This window comes from Dromiciops gliroides, chromosome 3 (genome assembly GCF_019393635.1).
Source record: "Dromiciops gliroides isolate mDroGli1 chromosome 3, mDroGli1.pri, whole genome shotgun sequence".
NCBI lineage: Eukaryota > Metazoa > Chordata > Mammalia > Microbiotheria > Microbiotheriidae > Dromiciops > Dromiciops gliroides.
In genome coordinates this window covers 489,175,175-489,190,428 of record NC_057863.1, presented here as the reverse complement: position 1 = coordinate 489,190,428, position 15,254 = coordinate 489,175,175, and the positions used below count along the sequence as shown (strand labels likewise).

Sequence of the window (15,254 nt, the reverse complement as noted above, 5' to 3'; positions counted from 1 at the left end):
TTTCTTTCAACTGTAGCAGTTTTAAGATGAGTATTGGCCAGGCTCCTATCTTTTAAAACTGGAAAACAAAATTACCGAAGAAAATACAAGGCAAGAATCAGAAAATCTGTCAGCATACTGATTTCAGATTAACTAAAAATATTTTATTCAAAATTAAAATGGGAAGGAACCAGTTATGAAAATATGATGAATCATTCTAAATTGCAATAGCAATCTAACTATGAAAAAAAACCTTTTCTATCCATTTTCAACTAGATTAAGATGTACTATGCTTACTAATAAACCAGACTCTCTCATCTTTAAGAATAATGGAGAGGGACGGCTAGGTGGTGCAGTGGATAGAGTACCGGCCCTGGAGTCAGGAGTACCTGAGTTCAAATCTGGCCTCAGACACTTAACACTAACTAGCTGTGTGACCCTAGGCAAGTCACTTAACCCCAATTGCCTCACTTAAAAAAAAAAAAAAGAAAGAAAAAAGAAGAATAATGGAGAAATAACCATTGGAAAGTATCTCACCACTAGCTAGGATGTGTGATTCTGAGTAAAGTATATTAATTAAATGAAATGCTAAACAAATTAATCTAAAAAGGCAGAATTAGTCTTTTTATGTAGCCTTGTACATAATTTTTGCCCCTTTTTCCATCCTTCTACTATCCTTCTACTCATTACTCGATTTAAATGAACAGAGGCAGGACAGAGATAAGCTATAAACTCTGATGTGGACATTCACACAGTTGACACATAAGCACTTTCATCTCTTCTATATAGAATACTTAGGCTGTTAATTTGTGACTTTTTATTTCAAGTTAGGATTTGAACTCAAATTACTCTTAATTACTCTTAATATTTTTTTGGAAAAGAAAAGGTGAATAGACTCAAGAAACCATTCTCTAAACAATTATTAGAATTAAAGTTAGTGCCAGAGAGTTTTATGGACGGAAGAAGAAATTTCTTCTAGTCTACATCTTCACTCTACAGTTGGAAATCCTGAGTTTCAGGAGAATTTAAGGGATTTGTTTATAGTCATACAGCAAGTTAGTAACAGTGAGGACTAGAATCCAGGTTTCGCAATGGTTACTTTTTAACAAAAAAAGTGGTTCTGAGTCTTTGTTGACCACCTGTAATTCTGCAAAAGATTTATCTGTTCAGATTTTCCAGGACAGATTTTATTTACTTCTTTTTTAGAGAAATCTAGTTCATCCAGATCCTTCCTCAAAAGCTCTTCAAAATTCCAAGGAGTCAAGCTTTGTCGAGGAATCAAAATTCCAAGGAATCAAACATTTAAGGGCTTGTAGTATAAAATATACAGTACCAGATTTGGAATTCAGAAGAAGTGGATTCAAATCCCACCTACATTATCACTAGCTATCTGTACTTGAGCAAATTATTTAACCTTTTAGTGGCTCAATTTCTTTATCTCTAAAATGGGGTTGCTAAATACTGTATTACCTTCCTCAAAGTTACTGTGAAATGTTAAAATGATAAGAAGTACCCATTACTGTGTGTTTAACTAGTGCTTTAACTATCACACTTAATTCAGATCAATAAAAATATAATAAAACATAGGTATAAGTGAATATACTTTGCAATACACAAGGCCTCCTATAATTTGTCTAATACATTTATACCTATTTTAAAGGATTTTATTAAGTATGGCTGAGTAGTATAATGAGAAGAGTATCTACCAGACTAAGATAACACCTGGGTTATGGACCTAGATCTGCTATTAATTAGTTGTGTGATCCTGGGGCAAAAATTAGATAAAATCTCTGGTTGCCAGTTTATTCATCAGCACAATGAAAAAATTTTCATGTTATCTTGGTGTCTCCAAGCTCTAAAATTCTGTAATTAAGAACATAATAAATTTTTTTGGGGGGGGGGGCAGGGCAATGAGGGTTAAGTGACTTGCCCAGGGTCACACAGCTAGTAAGTATCAAGTATCTGAGGCTGGATTTGAACTCAGGTCCTCCTGAATCCAGGGCCAGTAATCTATCCACTTCGCCACCTAGCTGCCCCTAAACATAATAATTTTTAAAGTGATTAGATAGTTTTTAAAGTAATGTCTTTGCTTTTGCAACCTACTATTGATTATAATTACATATTTATTGCTGAATCCTTTAACAGAAACATACCACCCAATTTTGACAATTATGTGATTTCTGGGAATACATATTGATGAAAAATAGGATTATACCTATTTTAGACATTAGAAATAATACTAGAAGTGAAGAAAAGTAGAAATAAAAGGGAGAGATAGGGGGAAGGAGGGAGAAACCTCCCTAATTCAGTTCAATGTTTACCTTTCTCTTCTTTCCACCAATGTAACCAGTAACTGTACAGTATCATTTGCAAGATCCTGCTCACTACTCCAGACTGCAAGGTTACTTATGACTTTTTCTAAGAGGTAGCCAACAATCCACTGAGAACCTTCTGTATCTGCTCCAAATGCTGTATTGAATGGCAGACTTATCTTAGGAAAGCAAAAAAAACCAAAACAAAACTTTTTTTTTTCTTTTTCAAACAAAACAAAAGCTAAGTAAGAACATTTGCTTAAAAAAAAAATAAACAATTAAAAATCATTTCATTTTTTTATTTACCTCAATTTTGTATTCAAATGCCAAATAAAGCCCTGAAGAGTGTTTCATGTACCACTACTCATATTTCAAAATGAAATCCCCTAACATTTATAATTCTATATGAGCCTATACATATAACCAAAGTACAAACATTAAAAGAAAATTAATTCTACAAGAAAAGGAAATTAATTCTTACCTAATTATTGATTGAAATAAACTTACTCAAATTGTATAGTTAAAATAAGGAAAAGAACTTCCCAATCCGAAAGAAATTAATCTTTCTTCATTTAAACTTTATCGGGTTCTAGTTCTTAAATTCTGAATGATTTTGTGTGTGTGCGTGTGGTGTGTATGTGGCTGGGGGGGGGGGGCAGAATTCCAAAGGAAAAAGAATTTCTTGTTTCTACAACTAATCATCATCAACAATTAAACAAAGTTAAACAATTTTGTATTCTGACCTGATCATACAGCTTTTCATCTACCAAAAGATAGGTTTTTGCCCATCGTTTTAGGAACCAAACAATATCTTTTCCCATTTGTGGACTAAGTAGATGTGTTAGATTTGCTCTTATTGCTCGAGATTCAACTTCTGAAACTCTCAGTATGGCAGACAATAACCTGTGGGGAAAAAAACAAAGGTTATTTTTCTATTTCACATTGTTTTTAAAAAAATAAATTTTGTTCTCTTTCTTAATACTCTGGATTTTAGCCAAGCTGACCCTATAGTCCTTTGAATTAATTTAAACTGAGACAGAAGTCTCTTTAACATTGATACTAGTTTCTCCTTGAATATGCATCCAGTGTTTTTTATCAGTGACTTGAATAAAATTACAAGTGAAATGCTTATCACATTTGCTGATCAAAGGGGAAGGGTGAAATAACATGCTGAATGACATATGTGGGAATCCTCTAAAATCCTGATAGGCTAGAACAGACCAAATCAAATAAGGTGAAATTTAACAGTAATAAATCTAACCACAAGAATAAATACAGTCTTGGAAAGATATAGCTAGACAACAGTTCCATTTAGTTAGCTGTCAGTCACCATGTCACCCCCTACTTCACAAACTCTGGTGGTTCCCTATTGCCTCTAAGATCTAATATGAATTCCTTTATTTAGTTTTCAAACCCTTTACAACTTGGCTCAAACCCATCTTACCAGCTTTATTATACATTACTCCTCCTCCTGTACTCTGCGGGGACTTAATAAATAAAAAAAGAACTGTTTTCATAGAACCATAGTTGCTAGAGAAAACAAGCAAAGTTATTACAATTCAAAGGTTTTTTTTTTTCTTTGAATTCTGAACTGGTCAGATAACAATGGGACTATTTACTGTGTTTAGTTCTAGATGCCACATTTAAAGAAGACCAGTGCTACCTTGTCAATATCCTTGTTAAAAGTAAAACACATGGGGTAGCTAGGTGGTGCAGTAGATAGAGTACTGGCCCTGGAGTCAGGAGGACCTGGGTTCAAATCCAGCTTGAGACACTTGACACTTACTAGCTGTGTGACCCTGGGCAAGTCACTTAACCCCAATTGACTCACCAAAGGAAAAAAAAAAAAGTGAAACACAGATTACAAATAATCTATTTTGATTATGAATGAACATGTAAACCCTAACATTCCCCTCAATACCCAGATAACTATAAAATGAAGTCAAAACAGCACTTAGCAAAATGAAATTGGGAAAAGAGGCTAGACCAGACCAAAGACATTAAGAAGTAATTCAGGGGATAGCTAACAATCCTGAAAACAGGGACAGCTCTATAAGTTATTAACCTCATTATCATGACCACTGACACTGACAGAGCACTTTAAGGTTTGCAAAGCATTTTGCATTTTCATTTTATCCTTACATCTTACCTCTATCAGATAAATGCACAGTAACTGTCCCCATTTTACAGATGAGGAAACTGAAGATGAGAAAGGTTAGGTGACTGGACATAGGCCAAATAGCTAGTGAGCATCTGAGGCAGAATTTGTTTGTTTGTTTGTTTTTTGAGGAAGAATTTGAACCCAGGTTTCTCTGGCTCTCTTTAAACCTGGTACTTGATCCACTATACCACAAAAATATTTGACAGAGCAAGATATAACTTAAAGGCTTTCTCCTGCATATGTTAAGATTATATAAGATTCCATGATAAAAATTATGGAGATAATGCTACCCAGTAACCCCAATTATTAATATCGTGCAAGGCATGAAACAGGAAGACATATGCTTGTCAAAAGTACTTGGATGCCGGGGCAGCTAGGTGGCGCAATGCATAGAGCACCGGCCCTGAAGTCAGGAGTACCTGAGTTCAAATCCGGCCTCAGACACTTAACACTTACTAGCTGTGTGACCCTGGGCAAGTTGCTTAACCCCAATTGCCTCACTAAAAAAAAAATAAAAATAAAAATAAAAGTACTTGGATGCCTCCATGACATGCCTTATATAAGGCCTAAATGGAAAAGATTTGCTTTAGATGGTGAAGTCCTTGTTTTCATAGCACCTTGATTATATCAAATCAAAAACTCAAAGGGCAACAACTGGTTGAAGCAGGATTGGTCTTTGTAAGGATGATATAAGGGATACCACCAAAGAGATATTGATCAGAAAATGACACGGGCTAGATTTAATGGACAGGTTGAGTGCTCTGTTGGTAGTCTAGAGCAAAGGCTCTAGCATGTTGGATAGATATTCTGCATAAGAAAAAACAGATAAGACCCATGAAGAATTTATGTGGGTTTCTATCAGCACAAATGAAGACATTTGAACATCAGTGAAATTCTATTAAGTACTTATCTGCATTCTGACAAATTAGGGTGTACCAAGAGGAAGGAGACAAGGATGCTGTGTGGACTTGAAACCATATGACATAAAAATTAGTTTAAGGAACTAAGAATGTTTAGCTTAGAATACTGGGGGACGGAGAGTGGAGAGAGGCATGATAGCCACCATTAAGGATTTAAAGAGCTGTCAAGTAGCATTACAATTGTTTTGTTGGGTTTTGAGGAAAGAACTGAAAATAATAGGTAGAAGTTACACCAAGATAAATGAGAGTTTATAAAGAAAGCTTTCCCCTATTTGGGCTTTTCCTGGCAGAGATACTGAAAGGCTTACCATTTCTTTCTCCAGCTAGTTTTACAGGTGAGGAAATTGAGGCAAACATGGTTAAGTGAATTGTCCAGGGTCACACAGCTACTAAGTGTCTGAAGTCAGATTTGAACTCAGAGATGAGTCTTCCTGACTTCAGGCCCAGCACTCTATTCACTGTGTCACCTAGCTGCCCCTACAATATGAGCTTTCCAAAAGTTAAACAGGTTCATAAGATAAAGAGTTATGTATTATCAGAAATCTTCAAGTGACCCCTGGAAGATCACTTTCATGTAGGATATAAAAAAGGATTTCTACTCAGGTTTGTGTTAACTAGATGACCCCTAAAGTCACTGTCAACTGAGATTCTGTCAGTCCATTCAATACTATATACATACTACCCTCAATTTATAAAGTAATTATTTATTATTAAAAATTCCGCTATATTCAATTCCCCACACAGGTTCTTTTCAGTTCTGCATTAAATAATACTTTTCCTAAAGGTGCTATAATCAATCCCATTTTATTAAGTTCGTAGTAATTTCATAACTCTTATCCTCTTTTTTTCTATAACTAGTATATTTTACCTAAATATGCATAATATCTGCATGTTCCACAAACCACTTTTTATATACCTAAGTATTTGCAATTTTTTTTCCTAGATCATTTAAATATAAAAAGTACTTACAGTCACTTTCTGGACAACTTATTGCTTATAATACTGTGGAAATTATAAAAATGTAGCCACATACTTAGTATTACCTAATTACGGAATCTGTTCTGTTGCACCCTGGGATGGAAGAAGCCTTCTCTCCTGGAGATCCCAAGATCTGAAGTGTTGTATTAATATCAACTTCAGTTGATTGCTTAATGGAATATTCCATTACTTCTGGAGGTATTAACGGAGTCTCTCCCTGAGTATCATCAGCTAAGAGGTAGCCTTCAGTTTCAAAAAATGAGGGGACAAAGGTGAATGCACAGTTCTTAGCCATAAGAATTTACCTTTTAGAACCTGTCTTTTCATTGACATTTTAGAAAGAACAGTGAAATTCTGTGTAAATTTACAGTTTTGCTTATTTAAAGTCTTTATACCATATAAAGATTTGATGCCAATGGAAAACATATTAACATACAGCTAGCTCAGAAAAGACTTTAGTCTCTTCCCTTCTATCATTGTACAATTTTCTGAATAAAGTTAGACTAAAAAATACTCCCCAAAGAAAAGGAAATAATTCATTTCACTAACATACTTTATGGACAATTATATAAATATACAATCACTCTCTTACTAATAGAATTAGATCTGTTACATAAAAAGGTAGTCTATTACTATGTCAAGAGTAATGAGTCAATTATCTGTGACATCATTAATATGCTATCTCCACTAATGTAAATTGCAATGCCTCTATGACTTTAGATAATTCTCAGAAAGTTGCCTGAGTTCTGGAAAGTTAAATACTTGCCAGTGGTTACAGAGCATGCTGTACCCCAGCCTTATTAGACTGTGAGCTGCTTGAAAGCAGGGTCTGTTTTTGCCTTTCTTTGTATCCCTAGGGTTAGCAGAATGCCTGGCACTTGATAGATACTTAGTAAATGTTTATTGGTTTGATTTAACAGAGCTAACAAGTATTGAGACAGGATTTGAACCCAGGACTTCTCTACTTCAGGTTTAACACTCCATTCATTATCTTACATTGACTCTAAACAGTTTCTTCATCTATAAAATGGGAACAATACCTGTAGTAATTACCTCACTTGGTTGCTATCAAATGAGACAAACCTTGGACAGTTAGGTGGTGCAGTGGATAAAGCACCAGCCCTGGATTCAGGAGCACCTGAGTTCAAATCCAGCCTCAAATACTTGACACTTACTAGCTGTGTGACCCTGGGCAAGTCATTTAATCCTCATTGACCCCTCCCCCCCCATGAGACAAATTTTGCAAACCTTTTTACTACTGACAAATAAAGGCAACATTTTGCCATGATTTTTGTCACTATCTCTTTTTAAAAGTAATTATTTCATGTCATTTAGAAAAGGGAAAAACTTTTTTTAATTAAACAAAACCCTAAGAGGCTGTTTAACTGCAGAGACAGCATATTATAAAAAAAAGTAAATGGATCTAAAATAGTTTATAGACTCCTTTCTCAAAATAATCCTGTGAGGAAATAGTGAAATTATTATCTCAATTTTACAGATAAGGAAACTGAGGCTTAAATTGGTTAACTGCTTTACCCAAGTCAAACAGCTAGTATTTGATAGAGCTGAAATTCAAACTCAGGTCTCATCTGTAAGTGCTCTTTCCATTATAGCACACAATAAATACTCTATGCTAAAATACTAATGTATATTAATTTAATAACAACTTTTTAAAGCTATCAGGCCTGAAATTAAGCAGTTGGCAATTCAAAGACAATATTTTAAGAGAAATCTTACCCTACCTGTAACTAAAATAAGCCAGTGAATATCTTCATATAGATCATCAAGCACTTTCTTGTTAATGGCACCCGAACCAGGTGAGGAAAGTAGCTGCTGCTGTTGTCTCTGTAACTGACCATGAAGCCTTGTCACTCTATCTTCTAATAAACTGAAAATAATGAATGACAATAAAAAACCAGTCATTAAGGATTTTTAACAATATAATTAATCTTTATTAACTATAAATGGAACGGATTATAGTAAATATGTTATATATTATAACCATATCATAATTTTTCTTTATTATATGTAATAGCATTAACTAATATTTTTACAAAGACTCATTAGTTTACAATGGACATTTGAAAATAGAATATTCTAAGTGTTTATTTATATGGGTCAAACCATTCTCGTACCATGTTTTCCACACTCTTTCTGCCATCTATCCTGTAGTGCCTGTGTTCCAAATGTATGTGCCAAGGTATGCAACCATGAATATGTTTCTGTCCATTTGTTCCAGTGAGCTGGAATACGGGGCAGGAGTGTTTAAAAGTCTTTAAATACTTTAAGTACTCTCCAGGGCATTTTGAACATAGAACATTTTCTCCATGGGGTTTCTTTGGACTGTTTGTACCTTGTAAGAAGAGGTATACAGTGTTCTGCAGCAATTCTTCCTAGCATTCCTACACTGGCTAGTTGGTCGGAAAACTGGTCTCGGTCATCTTCCTGAAGTTCACTTATTTCTTCTTCCTCACGTGAGGCTACACCATTGGCAGTCTATTACAGACAATTAAAAGAAATGAATTGAAGAACTGTACCATTAACTGATAGGGGCATTACAAAATCAATAAAACATATACTTATTGCATGATATAATTTCCAATATTCCAAATCAGTTAAAGGGATTGCTTAGGATCTAATGAGTTCAGTTTCTTAATTTAGTTGGAGTAACTCTAATCTTATTGTGGTGAAGAATGCAGGAAGAGAAAGAAGTTGGCAGTAGATGCCATTCTGCTAATTTGTGCCTCTATTCATAATGCACCAAACCACCAAAAATCTAACCCCTATTATTATTATTATTATTTTTTTTTTTTTGGTGAGGCACTTGGGATCAAGTGACTTGCCCAGGGTCACACAGCTAGCAAGTGTTAAGTGTCTAAGGCCGGATTTGAACTCAGGTCTACCTGACTCCAGGGCCAGTGCTCTATCCACTGCGCCACCTAGCTGCCCCCCTAACCCCTATTATTAAAAGAATATGGAATTGGAAGGGATGTAACAATGGATGCAGGTATTTGCATAGGTAGATACACTCATATCAAACTGACAAACAGGAAAAATCTTGTGGGTTACTGTGGTTTTAGAAAGAGAAGAAAAGTGAGAAAAGAAGTGGGGAGAAACATATGTCAACAGGTGTTATCCCCATTGTCTTTGGATCTGGTGAAACTACCTCTCCTCCTCTTCCCGCTCTCATTCCTCCATCCTTACCTCCAAAACAAACACGTGAACCTGAAATCTTTAAAAAGGAGGGGAGGGGAGGATTAAGCAAAGTATGAATTTAAGCAGCAATGAAAAGCAGGAAGTCTGACTCTAAAAGCAGACTCAGCAACCTAGCTAGTGCCAGTGAAAACCTTAGAAATGCAGAATCACTGAATTTTATAGCTTGAGATAACCTTTCAGTTCTATGCCATCAGGGAAACTTTCACTTTGTCTTAATTAATACACTGCCTAAAATTCCAACAATTAGGGAATAATTTGGAGTAATAAGAATAATGTTTAATACATATAAACACCATTTCACAATCAGGTATAAATGCCTGAAAGTTCCTTAATGTTCTTGAATAAATTCAACTAATTTGCTTTCCTTCTAAAACATAGATAAGATCATTTATAGTGAAAGAATAAAAGGATTTTTGATCAGAGGAGGAAAGGAGATAAGGAAAGAAAGGTTTTATAAAAGGCAGGTAGGCAGCAAAGTACTTCATTTGGGGTTTTGGGACTGCATTAAGGCACTAGGAGGAGGAAAAGGTTATAAAAAAGGAGGCAGAGGAATACCAAATACCTACTTAAAAACTTTACCTAAGATCAATTACTGAAATTCTTCTCTTTTTCACCCCTGTCCCCAACTTTTAGGACTCCAGAATGCAAACTAGTAAGATCAGCTCTATAGTTTGGCTACATTACAGCAGAAACAAAACTTGAACTAGTCTGGAAAATGAATTATGCCTTAATGATATTACTTGTTTCTCTGAGAAATTATGTTTCAAGTTCCAGACAACATTCTTACAAATACATTTTAGAATAAAACCTTCTACATATGTTTTCCTCCTTTCTATGCTGAGGGAAGAAACTGCAATCTTTTCCTCTACACTGGTTTTCCCCTTCTCTGTCTCACACCCAAACCAATATTGCTTTGGCTTGTAAGTAGCTCCTGAGTCTGGTCAAAGAGGTTTGACCCTGTTTGATAAAAGCAAAAGGTTAAGTACTTAAAGCAGTACTGATGACAGTTAATGCATCTAAATCTTCAGAGATTTTGTTAAGAGGATATTTATATTTCTAGCTGAAACACATATACTCAGGCTTCACCTTGTTACCCAGGAAATCGGGTGGCATAAGGAGTGGAATGTTGGCCAGAATCAACACCCACCTCAAGTATTTTCTAGCTGTGTAATCACAGGTAAGTCACTGAATCTCTCCAAACATTAGTTTCCTCATTTAAAAATGGGCAATGATAACACATGGAGTACCTGCTCAAATGAGATAATGCATCTTTTATATAAATGTCTATAATTTGAATGGGGTGTAAAGTGTTAAATTAAAAAACATACCAAATCCCTTGTACCATCTGGAGCAGCTAGGTGGCACTGAATGTAGGAATTAAAGACTTGAACTGCATGTTGGGTAAAGAAGCCTTTATGGAAATGTTTGTCATCTTGCACCAAAGTCAGCCAGGACTCCAGCAATTTATCATATGCTTCCATATATACCATATCATCTTTATCAAGCTGAAAGGGGAAAAAAAATTCACAAAATATACAACCAGAGAATAAAACTGGGAGGATTAGCAAAAATGCAGTCATAGCTAACCATAAAGACTGAACAAATCATCTGACAAATAATTATTTCTAACTTGACAAATGAGATAAATGGACTAATTTTCATATTATGCAAAACAAAATTTAAAAAACTTCTTAAAATCCCCTAAATCTTTTAACTTTAGTCCTCAATCTTAAAAGATTCTTAGGGGCAGCTGGGTGGTACAGTGGATAGAGCACCAGCCCTGGAGTCAGGAGTACCTGAGTTCAAATCCTGCCTCAGACACTTAACACTTACTAGCTGTGTGACCCTGGGCAAGTCACTTAACCCCAATTGCTTCACTAAAAAAAGGAAAAAAAAAAGATTCTCAGAAAAAAACAAGAAATGATGTGGGGCTTTTTAAGGGATATGTGAAGAATTCAGGGTATCCCTAATCTTAGCACTATTTTTAGCTAAGACTTTTGAGACACCCTGTATTAGTAACACTAACAGTAAGAAACACAAACGGTTATATCAATATAATTCTTTGCAGTAGTCAAAAAGACCATTATTAGAATTTCACACTTTAAAAGGCTTTTAGGAAAACCTGGGAAATTATTCCATGTACCTGTGATTCAAATGGAAAAAAAAATTAATGTTGGCATGGTGAGTATGTAAGGTGATGTTTAAAATATAAACAAAATGTTAGACTCTCTGAACCTGAAAGCAAAACCAGTTTAACCCACTGAGCCAAAAAGATATTTCATTTGGGCATTAAGGAAGACGAGTTCTATGTCATAGAAAAATGATATCTAATTGTCTTTATTGAGTATATTTCCCAATGCTTCAACAGAAAGTTTTAAAAGTGATTTCAATAGTCATTCTTTTAAATATCTCTGAATCAGTGTCTTTAAGATTTAGATTTATACATATTACATCTGTTTGACTCTTTTTTTCAAAGTCTTAGCCCTGTGGCAATGATTAACATTACCTACCTCTATAAAACTTTGGCCATATAAAACATTCCTAACCTACTTTAACCTAAAAAAATGTTACTATAATAAGGATATACTTAAAAACTAGTAACTTAATACCTGGAAAAAGCTTACAATCCTTAAATTCAAAGATCTGATTAATGATGTGCATAAACTAGTCAGAAGCCTTTGAAAGACAGAAACATTTTACATGTATGAGTATCTCAATATTTGTTTATGAAAAAATTTCCTGTTAACTATAGATGATTCCCTTCCAGTGGTCAAGAAGAGTTTATAGAGAAATACTTTACAAATAAGAAATAAGATAGCTAAGACCTGTTCTATGTCTCCTTAACAGCCTAAAAATAATTTATCCCTAAGATAAATTGTCATCAAAGTATGAAATGGGGAAAACCACTCATGAATTTAATGTCATTTGCTTATAATTAGCTTGTTTGCATAGAATTTCCCATTTATTCTGCTGAACATTTCTTAATTTTTCTCTTGCATGCTTTTGGGGGGGGCGGGGCAATTGGGGTTAGGTGACTTGCCCAGGGTCACACAACTAGTAAGTGTTAAGTGTCTGAGGCCGGATTTGAACTCAAGTCCTCCTGAATCCAGGGCCAGTGCTCTATCCACTGCACCACCCAGCTGACCCCTCTTGCATACTTCTACCTACAATTAACAATCCAAATATCTTAACACCAAAGAAAACCAATGAAATGTAGGCAAGACATATTTGAAGGGAGGAAGGCAGAATAGGGTGGAGTAAAGCATTTTTATAAGTCACTGGCCCAAGGAACTAGAAAATGGAGAATACTAAGAGATTACCTCAGCTCATTCTAAAGTTACAGAAAAAAAGAAGATAATTAAGAACAATGGTATTAGACCTATCAAAGGTGGTTGCATTATAAAATATCCCAATCCAGGCCAAATGTGCAAATATGTGTGTGTGCGTATATATTTTTTGTTGTTGTTTTTGTTTCTTTGCAGGGCAATGAGGGTTAAGTGACTTGCCCAGCTTCACACAGCTAATTAGTGTCAAGTGTCTGAGGCCAGAACTCAGGTCCTCCTGAATCCAGGGCTGGTGCTTTATCCACTGAGTCACCTAGCTGCCCTTATATTTTCAAATTTATGTTATATCTATATATGTCTACTAGGAAGACTGAGTACAGGACAAGTGAGAGAGGGGCTATCTCCTGAAGATCAAATTAGTTAATTCAAAAAAGCTGGTCATATAATGAATTTTTTTGTTAAAGCAATTCTGGAAAACTAAGTTAAGAGTGGTTTAGTTCTGCAGTTGGGAAGAAATACCCATACCACTACAAAAAAAAAAATTAAGATCCTACAAATAAGTAAAGTAAGAATGCCCAATAGCAATTATATCTCTGGGTAGGGGGTCTCAAAATAGGAACTGGTTCCAACACCCCTCCCTACCTGCCAAAAACATTCATAACATCATGAAATCATACATTAAAGAAAAGTTTCTAGACATTAACAGAATGGATCAGTTAGTCCTTCACAGAGCCCAAAATAGTTAACAACCTGGTTGAAGAATTCCCAAAAAAGAATTCATTCTAACTTGACTTCTGTGACCTTGTGTTGTGGGATGTTGTAGCAAATAACTTTAACTCTCTAGGTTTCCATTTTCTCATCAATAGAAGAAAGAATTTGGACTATTTTATTTCAAAGGTCCCTTTCAATTTTAAAATTCTATAATTTTATGAACCATGAGGGTTTCTGCCACAGAAGAAATCTTCCAAATTCCAAGGATCAGATTGACACAATCTGGGGGATATCACCATCAGCAGTCATAATGGGGATGGGGTTCTCCCCTCAAGACTTTGAAGTTCATTGGTGAGGGCAACTTGTGGAGTGCAAACTCCTTCAGATTGGAACATCGAATACTGCTGATTGGAAAATTCTCAATAACTTAGTCTTTAACAGCTGAGTGGGCAACAAGAGGCTAAATAGGTAGGTGATAGTCATATAGCTAGTATGAATCAAAGAAAGGGCTGGCAACCTTGACCTACACTATTTTATGCCAGTACCTTTCATTATGTTCCATAAATGAACCAAATTTTGGTTACACCTGAGCATTACTTTAATAATGATAAATTAGCCCATAGTAAGTGCTATTTTTTTTCCCAATAAAAGGTAATGAAAATAGCACCACAGATTTAGAAGTAGAAGAAATCTCAGTGATCATTTTGTCTAATTTTCTCTACTATGCTTTTTTTTGGGGGGTGGGGTGGGGCAATGAGGGTTAAGTGACTTGCCTAGGGTCACACAGCTAGTATCAAGTGTCTGAGGCCAGGTTTTTTTGTTTGTTTGTTTGTTTTTATGAGGCAATGGGGGTTAAGTGATTTGCCCAGGATCACACAGGATCAAATGTCTGTCACATTTGAATTCAGGTCCTCCTGAATCCAGGGCCAGTGCTTTATCCACTGTGCCACCTAGCTGCTCCTCTAGTATGCTCTTAAGCAAGCAATTTTACTTCTGAGAGCCTCAGGTTTCTCATCCATATAATAAGAGGGTTGAACTAGAGGACCTCTAAAGGTTCCTTACAGAGAGGGGAAAAGGAATAAGCCTTTATTAAGCACCTACTGCCAGGCACTGTGCTAAAAACGCTGTACAAATATTGTCTATTGATCCCCACAAAAATTCTGTGATGTAGCTGCTATTATGATCCCTATATTACAGATGAGGAAACTAAGGCAGGCAAAGTGACTTGCCCATGAAGTTAGGAAGTATCTGAGGCTGGATTTGAGTCTTCCTCACTCCAGACCTAATGCTCTTTCTACTGCACGACCTACTTGCCCTTTTGCCCTACTCTAACCTTATGATTCTGGGAGTATGTGTCTGTATGCATCTTAATAAATGTTTACGGACTGAGACTTTAGGAGGGAGGACACTAGCAGTTGGGAGGAATCAAGAAAGGCTTTATGCAGATATTGCTTCTATATATCTCCCTAAAATAAATACTTCTCTATGTCTATTGTTAACGCCACCATCTTTCTAGTTTCCTCACTCTATCTTATCGCACACATACGCCAGCAATCAACAGTTCTTGCCATTTGTACCTCCACAACATTGGTATATCCATCCCTTTCCCTCCACTTACACAGTCGTCACCCTTGGTCAGGCGTGGACAGCCTGGATTGTTGCCTTCTGGTTGGTCTTCCTGCCTCAAGTCATT

General features: G+C 35.6%; 1 protein-coding gene across 1 annotated transcript in view; it reads right to left on the bottom strand.

Moving 5' to 3' along the window:
* Nucleotides 1-15,254, bottom strand: part of XPO4 (exportin 4) — a 123,240-nt gene that overhangs the window by 21,614 nt on the left and 86,372 nt on the right. Inside the window, exons 10-15 of the mRNA XM_043995953.1 lie at nucleotides 10,895-11,071; nucleotides 8,704-8,846; nucleotides 8,093-8,238; nucleotides 6,416-6,593; nucleotides 3,035-3,194; nucleotides 2,301-2,470 (exon numbers count right to left, since the gene is read on the bottom strand). Of these exons, the coding sequence (XP_043851888.1) occupies nucleotides 2,301-2,470; nucleotides 3,035-3,194; nucleotides 6,416-6,593; nucleotides 8,093-8,238; nucleotides 8,704-8,846; nucleotides 10,895-11,071 (974 nt within the window). The remainder of the gene's footprint in view (nucleotides 1-2,300; nucleotides 2,471-3,034; nucleotides 3,195-6,415; nucleotides 6,594-8,092; nucleotides 8,239-8,703; nucleotides 8,847-10,894; nucleotides 11,072-15,254) is intronic.